This window comes from Vulpes vulpes, chromosome 4, assembly GCF_048418805.1.
Source record: "Vulpes vulpes isolate BD-2025 chromosome 4, VulVul3, whole genome shotgun sequence".
In the NCBI taxonomy this organism is placed as follows: domain Eukaryota; kingdom Metazoa; phylum Chordata; class Mammalia; order Carnivora; family Canidae; genus Vulpes; species Vulpes vulpes.
Window position 1 is genome coordinate 93,997,994 of NC_132783.1, and position 14,745 is coordinate 94,012,738.

The 14,745-nt window shown below is 49.0% G+C and overlaps 1 protein-coding gene across 1 annotated transcript in view; it reads right to left on the reverse strand.

Moving 5' to 3' along the window:
• LOC140598756 (uncharacterized) overlaps positions 1 to 14,745 on the reverse strand; it is an 89,976-nt gene that overhangs the window by 2,575 nt on the left and 72,656 nt on the right. The window contains exons 3-6 of the mRNA XM_072757287.1: positions 1,518 to 1,557; positions 1,157 to 1,237; positions 725 to 829; positions 282 to 388 (exon numbers count right to left, since the gene is read on the reverse strand). Of these exons, the coding sequence (XP_072613388.1) occupies positions 282 to 388; positions 725 to 829; positions 1,157 to 1,237; positions 1,518 to 1,557 (333 nt within the window). The remainder of the gene's footprint in view (positions 1 to 281; positions 389 to 724; positions 830 to 1,156; positions 1,238 to 1,517; positions 1,558 to 14,745) is intronic.

The following is a 14,745-nucleotide window of genomic DNA, read 5'->3' on the forward strand; positions in this document are numbered from 1 at the left end:
CCCCCCACGCCCCCACCTCAGCCCCCTGCTCTTCACGGGGCCGCCCCTCACCCCCTTGGGGTTCAGCTCAGACGGTGACCCCTGGAGGCCCCGTCCTGGTGGCCTCCCCATCCTAGAGACCCCGGGGGTGGGGGCACGGGGGTCATCCCCAGCACCCTACCATGTGGCAGTGTGTTGTTTGTTGCCGTCGCTCCCCCCAGCCTCAGAGACCCCGTGTCCCCTGCACAGAAGCCCCTGGGCCTCTCCCGGGCCCCCAAACCCCGCTGGCCCAGCAGCCTCACCCGACCCTGTAGCGGTCCCAGAACATGGTGTGACTGCGGAACGTCCGGTTGATGTCCAGGTCGATCTGCATGATGCCCCGGGAGACCAGGGCCGCCTCCTTCATTTCCTGCGGGGAGACCCCGGGAGTAGGAGCCGGCGTCAGGGACACAGACCCCCACCTGTCAGCAGCTGCCATCCTGGGCAGGGAGCCCTGGGGCCACCATGGGAGTGTGTCCTGCAGGAACCTCCTTCCTTCCCCTGGGAGGCCGGGGATGGTGGGAGTGCCCACCGTGCCCGCGGGGCCTGCGTGAGGGCCTATGCCCAGCTGTCTGTGCGGGGAGGGGACTGAGGGTCAGCCCGGGTGGGGAGGGGACATGGGGGGTCAGCCCTGGTGGGGAGGGGACAGGGGGTCAGCCCTGGTGGGGAGGGGACTGAGGGTCCACAGGGAGTGGAAGGGCCCCACCTGGTATTTCCCGGCATTCCTGGCCTTAACCTGGACGTTCAGCAATTGCAGCCACACCTGTCCCCGCACCTGGGGCGGGACCACCTTGTAGACCCAGAGCCGCAGCTGCAGGGAGGAAGGCAGTGCTGGTGAGAGGGGCCCAGGGCCGCCCCTTGGAGCCCAGGGAGTGTGAGGCATCCAGAAGATTCCGGCTCCACGGTGTCTGCGGAGAGGCTGGGTCTCCCTGGAGCTGGGCCCCATTCCCCACGAGGAGCAGGGACCATGGCCCCGACCTGACGCTCCCCCACCACCGTCCCGGGGTCTGGGGAGGCTCGGGCTCCCAGCAGACTCTCCCCAGACAGGGGCTCCCCCAAGGACGGGGCAGGAGGACACTGAGGGCGGCCGCCCAGCTCTGTCAGGATGGAGAGCCCTCGGGGGCACCCAGTGCCCCACCTTCTCGCTGGGGAGGTAGTGGTCCCATCGCTTGAGCATTTTTATCCATTTGTTGGCACACCGGGTCTCCTGGCGGAGTTTCTGGAAGAGGCCAAGCGGGGGCCGCAGATGAGGCTCCAGCCGCAGGAGGTGGGCGCTCGGGCCACGTCCAGTCCCCCGCGGGACCCAGAAGAGCCAGGAAGGCAGAGGGCCCCCCCGCGGACTGCGGCTCCAGGTCTGGGGTGCATTCCTGGCAGCCCGTGCAGCGCTGGGACGGGGGACTGGGGAGATACCCGGGGATGTCCTGGGGGACAGGGTGCAGACAGCTGGCCCCAGCCCCCCCCCACCCACGTCCTGCCCGGGGCCCAGGATGGGCTCTCACCTTGGCCTCGTGGGGGCTGGAGCCGGGCAGCTCCTTGTCCCTGGAAGGCAAAAGACACAGAGCCCTGAGGCCCCGGCCCCACAGCCACACCCCCCCCCGTCTGCACCCAGGGGCCTGGGAAGGGCAGGGCTCCTCCAGGGAGGGCAGGGGCTGCCAGCAGCCTGAGGGCGGGCAGGGGCAGCATTCTGGGGGGTCTGAGAAGGGTGTTTGCCGGTGGTGGGGTGGGCTGGGACCCCTCGGTGCCCCCAGGAGGTGACCTGCCCCCTCCTCGATGGACCAGCCCGAGAGCTGTCAGCGTGGCCCGGGTGCCCCATGACCGTCCCGCTGAGGTCCCCCCGCCTCCCCAGGGCCTAACTGCCCAGCGTCCTGCCGGCCTCGCCATGCCCCCTGGTCGTCCCCCTGCTGTCCCCTGACTCCCCTCTCTGCTGTCACCTCTGCCACCCTGGCCCATTTCACCTCCTGTCCTGTCAGAGCCCCTGAGCATGACCCACCCCTAAGCCATCCCAGCAGCCACTGGGCCGTGAGCAGGGCTGAGGGGGCCTCACCTGGGGTCTCCAGCCTCCATCAGGTTCTCATGGGGCTGTTGACCCATCAGCCTCGTCCACTGCGACCTAGGCCACTGGGCTGTCTCCTCCCTCATTCCCACCCAGGGCAGCCCCCTCCTCCTCTTCCCTCCTCCTGCCTGGTCGGGCTCTCCCTCTGCGGCCCCCCCTCCCTCCCTGCCCTGGCCTGGTCTCCGACATCTACCTGCAGCCCCGCAGAAGCCTTTGGGACTGTGGGAGCCCTGGCTGGGGGGTGTGGGTGAGAGCACCCCTGCCACTCACCCCAGACCAGGCCATCCCCCAAAGGAGAGCACGCCCCGGCCCCAGAGCCCCTCACCCACGGGATCCCCTGCTGAAGGGACTGGACCCCCCTGCCCCCCCCCCCGGGATGCAGGAGGCAGACACCTGGGCCTGCCCAAAGCAGGCGTGGAAGGTGCAGGCCCAAAAGACTAGTGTCTCCAAGCTCAATCCACAGATATCTGAGGAATTGCTCTCTTACATTGGTGCTACATACTAAGTTCAATACATGAGAAGCTAGCTGAACGCAGTGTCCGAAGGGAACTTGCTTCTGAGAGTTGAGCTCACACGCAGTACCTCACAGTTCCACACTGCCTGCAGATTGAATGTCGAACATCCTCACCTGAGATGTCTGTCAGAAGCTCGTGGGATGCAAAGGGAAAAATGCAGGCTTGGAAGGTGTCTCCAGGTGCAGTAGAGTAGTATTCATGGAACCTCCCGACTTAGAATGCTGCTACATTCTCACTGCCATAAAAACGCAGCTACCTTATGTTACATGCTGGAAGAGGTTGTGTTCAAAGCATGTGGAAGTGTGAGGCCTGCACCCGTGTTATCTGAGGTCAATACAGCAATAGCCAACGGCCTTGTTCAATTAGAGTGTAGCTAGGGTCTACCTCCCATAAATGAGTGGCTAGCAGACATCTGCCCCCAAGGCAACCACACTTCTGAGAGTTGAGCTAATGGCCTGTACCTCCCACATCCTGACTGCATATACACTTCACTTCTAAGAGGCCTAGGTTCAATGCGTGACAAAAGTGGTGTGAGAGGTAAGTGGAAGGTGCAGGCCCACAGGACTAGTGTCTCCAAGTTCAATCGAGCGATTTCCGAGGAATTTCTGTCTTAGATTGGTGCTACATACTAACTTCCATACATGAGAAGCTAGTTGAACGCAGTGTCCAAAGGGAACTTGCTTCTGAGAGTTGGGCTCACACGCAGTCCCTCACAGTTCTACACTATGTGCAGACTGAGTTTCGAACATCCTCACCAGAGATGTTTGTCAGAAGCTCGTGGGACGCAAGTGGAAAAATGCAGGCTTGGAAGGTGTCTCCAGGTGCAGTAGACCGGTATTCATGGAACCTCCTCACTTAGAATGCTGCTACGTTCTCACTCCTATTGAACACAGCTAGTTGAAAGCTGGCTTTTAAGTATGCTTCCTTGTGAGGGCTGAACTCAGGGCAGGACCCTCCTGCATCCTGACCTCCTGCAGACATAGCTCCTAACATCCTTATGTTACACGCTGGAAGGGGTTGTGTGAAAAGGATGTGGAAGTGTTAGGCTTGTACTCCCGTGTATCTTAGTTCAATACAGCAATTGCCAACGGCCTTGTTCAATTAGACTGTTGCTAGGTTCTGACTCCCATAAATGAGGGGCTTGAAGACATCTGCCTCCAAGGTATACACACTTCTGAGAGTTGAGCTTATTGCATGTACACTTCACTTCTAATAGGCCTAGGTTCGATGCATGACAGAAGTGCTGTGAGAGGTAAGTGGAAGGTGCTGGCACAGAAGACTAGTGTCTCCAAGCTGAATCCAGCAATTTCCAAAGAATTCCTGTCTTAGATTGGCGCTACATACTAACTTCCATACATGAGAAGCTAGTTGAACGCAGTGTCCAAGGGGAACATGCTTCTGAGAGGTGAGCTCACTCGCAGTCCCTCACAGTTCCACACTACCTGCAGATTCCATTTTGAGCATCCTCACTAGAGATGTTTGTCAGAACGTCGTGCGACATAAGTGGAAAACTGCTGGCTTGGAAGGCTTGTGTCTCCAGGTGCAGTAGAGCAGTATTCAGGGAACCTCCTCACTTAGAATGGTGCAAGGTTCTCATTCCAATAAGAACGCAGCTATTTGGAGGAGGGGCAAGATGGCAGAAGAGTAGGGTCCCCAAGTCACCTGTCCCCACCAAATTATGTAGATAACCTTCAAGTCATCCTGGAAATCTACGAATTCGGCCTGAGATTTAAAGAGAGAACAGCTGGAATACTACAGAGAGAAGAGTTCTCACTTCTATCAAGGTAGGAAGACTGGGGCGGGGGGGGGGGGGGGGGGGGGATTAAAGAAACAAAAGGCATCCAAGGGGGAGGGGCCCCACGAGGAGCTGGGCTAAGGCCGGGGCGAGTGCCCCCAGGACAGGAAAGGCCCATCCCAGAGAAGCAGGAGCTTCACCAATCTTCCCTGGCGGAAAAGCGCTTGCAGGGAGTTAGAGCAGGATCCCAGGAGGGCGGGGATGCCCTCAGGCTCCCTGGGACAAAACAGACACCTGTGCCCCGGGGAGAGCGCGCCACACCCCGGGCCGAGCTCCCTAAAGGGCTGCAGCGCACACGGCTGGACCCGGGAGCAGCTCGGAGGGGCTCGGGCAGAGGCTCCCCGCAGAGGGGGCTGCGCGGCCGGGAGCGCGAATCCAACAGCGCAGGCCGGGAAGCACAGGGCGCCAGGACACAGCCCAGGATCCGGCCTCCCCCCGGGACAGGCAGAGGCCAGGAGGGCCCAGGACAGCAAGGACGCTCCTGCCCCGAGCTGAGATCAGCGGCCCCGCCCTGGGGCATCCAGGCCCCTGCAGACTGAGAGCTCCATAGTTACTGTGGGAGCTGACTCCAGGGCTCCAGAGCTGGCTGCCGCCCCTGTGGTTGTTCCTCCAGGGGCCTCACAGGGTAAACAACCCCCACTGAGCCTCACAGTGGCCTCACTGGATAAACAGGATAAACATTACTCACTGAGCCCTGCACCAGGCAGGGGGCAGAGCAGCTCCCCCAAGAGCTAACACCTGAAAATCAGCACAAGTGGCTGCTCCCCGAGACCAGCTAGAAGGACAGAGGAAAAACAAATTTTGACCAAGCAGCACTTCCAAGTGCTTCCCCAAGCAGGGGAAGTCAAGGGACTTACAGCATACAGAATCAGAAATATTCTCCCATGGTTTTTTTGTTTTGTTTTGTTTTGTTTTTTTGTTTGTTTGTTTTCCTTTTTGATTTTTGTTTGCTTCCCCCACCCCTTTTTTCCTTTCTTTCATTTTCTTTCTCTTTTTCTTCTCTCTTTTTTTTCTTTTTTCTTTTTCTCTTTTCTTTCCTTCTTTCTCTCCTCTCTTTTTCTCCTTTTCCCAATACAACTTCTTTTTGGCCACTATGCACTGAGCAAAATGACTAGAAGGAAAACCTCACCTCAAAAGAAAGAATCAGAAACAGTCCTCTCTCCCACAGAGTTACAAAATCTGGAAGCCAATTCAGAAGCACTATTATACAGCTACTGGTGGCTCTAGAAAAAAGCATAAAGGACTCAAGAGACTTCATGACTGCAGAATTTGGATCTAATCAGGCAGAAATTAAAAATCAATTGAATGAGATGCAATCCAAACTAGAAGTCCTAATGATGAGGGTTAACCAGGTGGAAGAACGAGTGAGTGACATAGAAGACAAGTTGATGGCAAAGAGGAAAACTGGGGGGAAAAGAGACAAACAATTAAAAGACCATGAAGATAGATTAAGGGAAATATACAACAGCCTGAGGAAGAAAAACCTAAGTTTTACTGGGGTTCCCGAGGGTGCCAAAAGAGACAGAGGGCCAGAATATGTATTTGAACAAATCATAGCTGAAAACTTTCCTAATCTGGGAAGGGAAACAGGCATTCAGATCCAGGAAATAGAGAGATCTCCCCCCTAAAATCAATAAAAACCGTTCAACACCTCAACATTTAATAGTTAAGCTTGCAATTTCCAAAGATAAAGAGAAGATCCTTAAAGCAGCAAGAGACAAGAAATCCCTGACTTTTATGAGGAAGAGTATCAGGGTAACAGCAGACCTCTCCACAGAGACCTGGCAGGCCAGAAAGGGCTGGCAGGATATATTCAGGGTCCTAAATGAGAAGAACATGCAACCAAGAATACTTTATCCAGCAAGACTCTCATTCAAAATGGAAGGAGAGATAAAGAGCTTCCAAGACAGGCAGGAACAGAAAGAATATGTGACCTCCAAACCAGCTCTGCAAGAAATTTTAAGGGGGACTATTAAAATTCCCCTTTAAGAAGAAGTTCAGTGGAACAATCCACAAAAACAGGGACTGAATAGATATCATGATGACACTAAACTCATGCCTTTCAATAGTAACTCTGAAGGTGAATGGGCTTAATGACCCCATCAAAAGGCGCAGGGTTTCAGCCTGGATAAAAAAGCAGGACCCATCTATTTGCTGTCTACAAGAGACTCATTTTAGACAGAAGGACACCTACAGCCTGAAAATAAAAGGTTGGAGAACCATTTAACATTCAAATGGTCCTCAAAAGAAAGCAGGGGTAGCCATCCTTATATCAGATAAACTAAAATTTACCCCGAAGACTGTAGTGAGAGATGAAGAGGGACACTATCTCATACTTAAAGGATCTATCCAACAAGAGGACTTAACAATCCTCCATATATATGCCCCGAATGTGGGAGCTGCCAAGTATATCAATCAATTAATAACCAAAATTAAAATATACTTAGATAATAATACACTTATACTTGGTGACTTCAATCTAGCGCTTTCTACACTCGATAGGTCTTCTAAACACAACATCTCCAAAGAAACGAGAGCTTTAAATGATACACTGGACCAGATGGATTTCACAGATATCTACAGAACTTTACATCCAAACTCAACCGAATACACATTCTTCTCAAGTGCACATGGAACTTTCTCCATAATAGACCACATACTGGGTCACAAATTGGGTCTGAACCGATACCAAAAGATTTGGATCGTCCCCTGCATATTCTCAAACCATAATGCCTTGAAATTAGAACTAAATCACAAGAAGAAGTTTGAAAGGACCTCAAATACGTGGAGGTTAAGGACCATCTTGCTAAAAGATGAAAGGGTCAACCAGGAAATTCAGGAAGAATTAAAAAGATTCATGGAAACTAATGAGAATGAAGATACAACTGTTCAAAATCTTTGGGATGCAGCAAAAGCAGTCCTGAGGGGGAAATACATCGCAATACAAGCATCCACTCAAAAATTGGAAAGAACTCAAATACAAAAGCTCACCTTACACATAAAGAAGCTAGAGAAAAAACAGCAAATAGATCCTACACCCAGCAGAAGAAGAGAGTTAATAAAGATTTGAGCAGAACTGAACGAAATTGAGACCAGAAGAACTGTAGAACAGATCAACAAACCAGGAGTTGGTTCTTAGAAAGAATTAGTAAGATAGATAAACAATTAGCCAGCCTTATTAAAAAGAAGAGAGAGGGGATCCCTGGGTGGCGCAGCAGTTTAGCACCTGCCTTTGGCCCAGGGCGCAAACCTGGAGACCCGGGATCGAATCCCACATCGGGCTCCCGGTACATGGAGCCTGCTTCTCCCTCTGCATATGTCTCTGCCTCTCTCTCTCTCTCTCTCTCTCTCTCTCTCTCTGTGTGACTATCATATAAAAAAATAATAAAGAATAATAAAAAAAGAAGAGAGAGAGAAGACTCAAATTCAAAAAAATCATGAATGAGAAAGGAGAGATCACTACCAACACCAAGGAAATACAAACGATTTTTTTAAAATTAATTTTTATTGGTGTTCAATTTACCAACATACAGAAAAACACCCAGTGCTCATCTCGTCAAGTGTCCGCCTCAGTGCCCGTCACCCATTCCCCTCCAAAACCCGCCCTCCTCCCCTTCCACCACCCCTAGTTTGTTTCCCAGAGTTAGGAGTCTTTATGTTCTGTCTCCCTTCCTGATATTTCCCAACATTTCTTTTCCCTTCCTTTATATTCCCTTTCACTATTATTTATATTCCCCAAATGAATGAGACCATATAATGTTTGTCCTTCTCCGATTGATTTATTTCACTCAGCATAATACCCTCCAGTTCCATCCACGTTGAAGCAAATGGTGGGTATTTGTCGTTTCTAATTGCTGAGTAATATTCCATTGTATACATAAACCACATCTTCTTTATCCACTCATCTTTCGATGGACACTGAGGCTCCTTCCACAGTTTGGCTATTGTGGCCATTGCTGCTAGAAACATCGGGGTGCAGGTGTCCTGACGTTTCATTGCATCTGAATCTTTGGGGTAAATCCCCAACAGTGCAATTGCTGGGTCGTAGGGCAGGTCTATTTTTAACTCTTTGAGGAACCTCCACACAGTTTTCCAGAGTGGCTGCACCAATTCACATTCCTACCAACAGTGTAAGAGGGTTCCCTTTTCTCCGCATCCTCTCCAACATTTGTTGTTTCCTGCCTTGTTAATTTTCCCCATTCTCACTGGTGTGAGGTGGTATCTCATTGTGGTTTTGATTTGTATTTCCCTGATGGCAAGTGATGCAGAGCATTTTCTCATGTGCTTGTTGGCCATGTCCATGTCTTCCTCTGTGAGATTTCTGTTCATGTCTTTTGCCCATTTCATGATTGGATTGTTTGTTTCTTTGGTGTTGAGTTTAATAAGTTCTTTATAGATTTTGGAAACTAGCCCTTTATCTGATATGTCATTTGCAAATATCTTCTCCCATTCTGTAGGTTGTCTTTTAGTTTTGTTGACTGTATCCTTTGCTGTGCAAAAGTTTCTTATCTTGATGAAGTCCCAATAGTTCATTTTTGCTTTTGTGTCTTTTGCCTTCGTGGATGTAAGAAGTTACTGTGGCCGAGTTCAAAAAGGGTGTTGCCTGTGTTCTCCTCTAGGATTTTGATGGAATCTAGTCTCACATTTAGATCTCTCATCCATTTTGAGTTTATCTTTGTGTATGGTGAAAGAGAGTGGTCTAGTTTCATTCTTCTGCATGTGGATGTCCAATTTTCCCAAAACCATTTATTGAAGAGACTGTCTTTCTTCCAGTGGATAGTCTTTCCTCCTTTGTCGAATATTAGTTGACCATAAAGTTCAGGGTCCACTTCTGGGTTCTCTATTCTGTTCCATTGATCTATGTGTCTGTTTTTGTGCCAGTACCACACTGTCTTGATGACCACAGCTTTGTAGTACAACCTGAAATCTGGCATTGTGATGCCCCCAGCTATGGTTTTCTTTTTTAAAATTCCCCTGGCTATTCGGGGTCTTTTCTGATTCCACACAAATCTTAAAATAATTTGTTCTAACTCTCTGAAGAAAGTCCATGGTATTCTGATAGGGATTGCATTAAACGTGTAAATTGCCCTGGGTAACATTGACATTTTTACAATATTAATTCTTCCAATCCATGAGCATGGAATATTTTTCCATCTCTTTGTGTCTTCCTCAATTTCTTTCAGAAGTGTTCTATAGTTTTTAGGGTATAGATCCTTTACCTCTTTGGTTAGGTTTATTCCTAGGTATCTTATGCTTTTGGGTGCAATTGTAAATGGGATTGACTCCTTAATTTCTCTTTCTTCAGTCTCATTGTTAGTGTATAGAAATGCCATTGATTTCTGGGCATTGATTTTGTATCCTGCCACGCTACCAAATTGCTGTATGAGTTCTAGCAATCTTGGGTGGAGGCTTTTGGGTTTTCTATGTAGAGTATCATGTCATCGGTGAAGAGGGAGAGTTTGACTTCTTCTTTGCCAATTTGAATGCCTTTAATGTCTTTTTGTTGTCTGATTGCTGAGGCGAGGACTTCCAGAACTATGTTGAACAGCAGTGGTGAGAGTGGACATCCCTGTCTTGTTCCTGATCTTAGGGGAAAGGCTCCCAGTGCTTCCCCATTGAGAATGATATTTGCTGTGGGCTTTTCGTAGATGGCTTTTAAGATGTCAAGGAAAGTTCCCTCTATCCCAACACTCTGAAGGGTTTTGATCAGGAATGGATGCTGTATTTTGTCAAATGCTTTCTCTGCATCCAATGAGAGGATCATATGGTTCTTGGTTTTTCTCTTGCTGATATGATGAATCACATTGATATTTTTACGAGTGTTGAACCAGCCTTGTGTCCCGGGGATAAATCCTACTTGGTCATGGTGAATAATTTTCTTAATGTGTTGTTGGATCCTATTGGCTAGTATTTTGTTGAGAATTTTTGCATCCATGTTCATCAGGGATATTGGTCTGTAATTCTCCTTTTTGGTGGGATCTGTGTCTGGTTTCAGAATTAAGGTGATGCTGGCCTCATAGAACGAATTTGGAAGTACTCCATCTCTTTCTATCTTTCCAAACAGCTTTAGTAGAATAGGTATGATTTCTTCTTTAAACGTTTGATAGAATTCTCCTGGGAAGCCATCTGGCCCTGGACTCTTGTGTCTTGGGAGGTTTTTGATGACTGCTTCAATTTCCTCCCTGGTTATTGGCCTGTTCAGGTTTTCTATTTCTTCCTGCTCCAGTTTTGGTAGTTTGGGGCTTTCCAGGAATGCATCCATTTCTTCTAGATTTCCTAATGTATTGGCGTACAGCTGTTCATAAAATGTTTTTAAAATCGTTTGTATTTCCTTGGTGTTGGTAGTGATCTCTCCTTTCTCATTCATGATTTTATTAATTTGAGTCTTCTCTCTCTTCTTTTTAATAAGGTTGGCTAATGGTTTATCTATCTTATTAATTCTTTCAAAGAACCAACTCCTGGTTCTGTTGATCTCTTCCACAGTTCTTTTGGTCTCGATTTCATTTAGTTCTGCTCGAATTTTAATTAATGTCTTCTTCTGCTGGGGGTGGGGTCCATTTGTTGCTTTTTCTCTAGTTCCTTTATGTGTAAGGTGAGCTTTTGAATTTGAGTTCTTTCCAGTTTTTGAATGGATGCTTGTATTGCGATGTATTTCCCCCTCAGGACTGCTTTTGCTGCATCCCAAAGATTTTGAACAGTTGTATCTTCATTCTCATTAGTTTCCATGAATCTTTTTAATTCTTCCTGAATTTCCTGGTTGACCCTTTCATCTTTTAGCAGGATGGTCCTTAACCTCCACGTGTTTGTGGTCCTTCCAAACTTCTTGTTGTGATTAAGTTCTAATTTCAAGGCATTATGGTCTGAGAATATGCAGGGGACTATCCCGATCTTTTGGTATCCGTTCAGACCCGATTTGTGACCCAGTATGTGATCTATTATGGAGAAAGTTCCATGTGCACTTGAGAAGAATGTGTATTCGGTTGAGTTTGGATGTAAAGTTCTGTAGATATCTGTGAAATCCATCTGGTCCAGTGTATCATTTAAAGCTCTCGTTTCTTTAGAGATGTTGTGCTTAGAAGACCTATCTAGTATAGAAAGAGCTAGATTGAAGTCACCAAGTATAAGTGTATTATTATCTAAGTATTTCTTCAGTTTGGTTATTAATTGGTTTAAATATTTGGCAGCTCCCACATTCGGGGCATATATATTGAGGATTGTTAAGTCATCTTGTTGGATAGATCCTTTGAGTATGAGATAGTGTCCCTCTTCATCTCTCACTATAGTCTTCGGGGTAAATTTTAATTTATCTGGTATAAGGATGGCTACCCCTGCTTTCTTTTGAGGACCATTTGAATGGTAAATGGTTCTCCAACCTTTTATTTTCAGGCTGTAGGTGTCCTTCTGTCTAAAATGGGTCTCTTGTAGACAGCAAATAGATGGGTCCTGCTTTTTTATCCAGTCTGAAACCCTGCGCCTTTTGATGGGGTCATTAAGCCCGTTCACGTTCAGAGTTACTATTGATAGATATGAGTTTAGTGTCATCATATCTACTCAGTCCTTGTTTTTGTGGATTGTTCCACTGAACTTCTTCTTAAAGGGGAATTTTAAGAGTTCCCCTTAAATTTCTTGCAGAGCTGGTTTGGAGGTTACATATTCTTTCTGTTCCTCCCTGTCTTGGAAGCTCTTTATCTCTCCTTCCATTTTGAATGAGAGTCTTGCTGGATAAAGTATTCTTGGTTTCATGTTCTTCTCATTTAGGGCCCTGAATATATCCTGCCAGCCCTTTCTGGCCTGCCAGGTCTCTGTGGAGAGGTCTGCTGTTACCCTAATATTCCTCCCCATAAATGTCAGGGACTTTTTTTCTCTTGCTGCTTTAAGGATCTTCTCCTTCTCCTTGGAATTTGCAAGCTTCACTATTAAATGTCGAGGTGTTGAACGGTTTTTGTTGATTTTAGGGGGGGATCTCTCTATTTCCTGGATCTGAATGCCTGTTTCCCTTCCCAGATTAGGAAAGTTTTCAGCTAGGATTTGTTCAAATACATATTCTGGCCCTCTGTCCCTTTCGGCGCCCTCGAGAACCCCAATTAAACGTAGGTTTTTCTTCCTCAGGCTGTCATTTATTTCTTTTAATCTATCCTCATGGTCTTTTAATTGCCTGTCTCTTTTTTCCTCAGTTTCCCTCTTTGCCATCAACTTGTCTTCTATGTCACTCACTCGTTCTTCCACCTCCTAAGCCTTGTCGTTAGGACTTCTAGCTTGGATTGCATCTCATTTAATTGATTTTTAATTTCTGCCTGATTGGATTAAATTCTGCAGTCATGAAGTCTCTTGAGTCCTTTATGGTTTTTTCTAGAGCCACCAGTAGCTGTATAATAGTGCTTCTGAATTGGCTTTCTGACATTGAATTGTAATCCAGATTTTGTAACTCTGTGGGAGAGAGGGCTGTTTCTGATTCTTTTTTTTTTTTTTTTGAGGTGAGGTTTTCCTTCTAGTCATTTTGCTCAGTGCAGAGTGGCCAAAAACAAGTTGTATTGGGAAAAGGAGAAAGAGAGAGAAGGAAAGAAAAGAGAAAAAGAAAAAAGAGAAAGAAGAAAAAAAGGGGGGAAAAGAGAAAGAAAAAGAAAGAAAGGGGGGAAAAAAGGGGGTGGGGTGGGGGAAGCAATCAGAAATCAAGAAGAAAGAAAGAAAAAAAGCACAAAACAAAAACAAAAAAAAAAAAAACGAAAACAAAAAAACCACGGGGGAGTATCTTCCGATTCTGTATACTTTAAGTCCCTTGACTTCCCCTGGAACTGGTCCGTCCAGCTGGTCTTCTGGGGAGGGGCCTGCTGTGCTGATTCTCAGGTGTGAGCACTTGGGGGAGCTGTTCTGCCCCTGCCTGGTGCAGGGCTCAGTCGGGGGTGTTCACCCCGTGAGGCCCCGGGAGGAAGCCCCAGTGGCGGGGGCAGCTCTGGGAGCCTGGATTCGGCCCCCGCAGTAGCTCCGGGGCTCTCCGTCTGCAGGGCCTGGGGGCTCCCGGGCGGGGCCGCTGATCTGCTCAGCTCCAGGCAGGAGCGTCCTTGCTGTCCTGGGCCCTCCCGGCCTCTGCCTGTCCCGGGGGAGGCCGGATCCTGGGCTGTGTCCCGGCGCCCTGTGCTCCGGGGCCTGCGCTGTTGGATTCGCACTCCCGGTGGCGCACAGCCCCCTCCGCGGAGCCGCCGCCCGAGCCTCCCGAGCTGCTCCCGCCCCGCAGCCCCCTCCGCGGAGCCGCCGCCCGAGCCCCTCCGAGCTGCTCCGGGTCCCGCCGAGCGCTGCAGCCCTTAGGGAGCTCGGCGCATCTCCCGGGGGGGCGCAGTTCCTCTGTTACTATCCCAGGGAGCCCAAGGGCATCCCCGCCTTTCTGGGGATCCTGCTCCAATTCCCCGGGAGGCCTTTCCGCCCGGGAAGGTCGGTGCAGCTCCTGCTCCTCCGGGACGGGGCTCTCCTGTCCTGGGGACACTCGCCCCGGCCTCAGCCCGGCTCCTCGCGGGCCCCTCCCCCTTGGAGGCCTTTTGTTTCTTTACTTCTTTTTCCCCGTCTTCCTACCTTGATAGAAGCGCGAACTCTTCTCACTGGAGCGTTCCAGCTGGTCTCTCTTTAAATCTCAGGCCGAATTCGTAGATTTTCAGGATGATTGGATGGTTTTCTAGGTAATTTGTTGGGGACAGGTGATTTGGAGACCCTACTCTTCCGCCGTCTTGCCCCTCCCCCCCAATACAAACGATTTTAAAAACATGTGATGAACAGCTATACGCCAATAAATTAGGCAATCTCGAGGAAATGGACGCATTTCTGGAAAGCCACAAATTACCAAAACTGGATAAGGAAGAAATAGAAAACCTGAACAGGCCAATAACGAGGGAGGAAATTGAAGCAGTCATCAAAAAACTCCCAAGACACAAAAGTCCAGAACCAGATGGCTTCCCTGGGAGAATTCTATCAAACGTTTAAAGAAGAAATCATACCTATTCTACTAAAGCTGTTTGGAAAGATAGAAAGAGATGGAGTACTTCCAAATTCGTTCTATGAGGTCAGCATCACCCTAATTCCAAAACCAGACAAGACCCCACCAAAAAGGAGAATTACAGACCAATATCCCTCATGAACATGGATGCAAAAATTCTCAACAAGATACTAGCCAATAGAATCCAATAGTACATTAAGAAAATTATTCACTGGGGATCCCTGGGTGGCGCAGCGGTTTGGCGCCTGCCTTTGGCCCAGGGCGCGATCCTGGAGACCCGGGATCGAATCCCACGTCGGGCTCCCGGTGCATGGAGCCTGCTTCTCCCTCTGCCTGTGTCTCTGCCTCTCTCTCTATCTCTCTGTGACTATCATAAATAAAT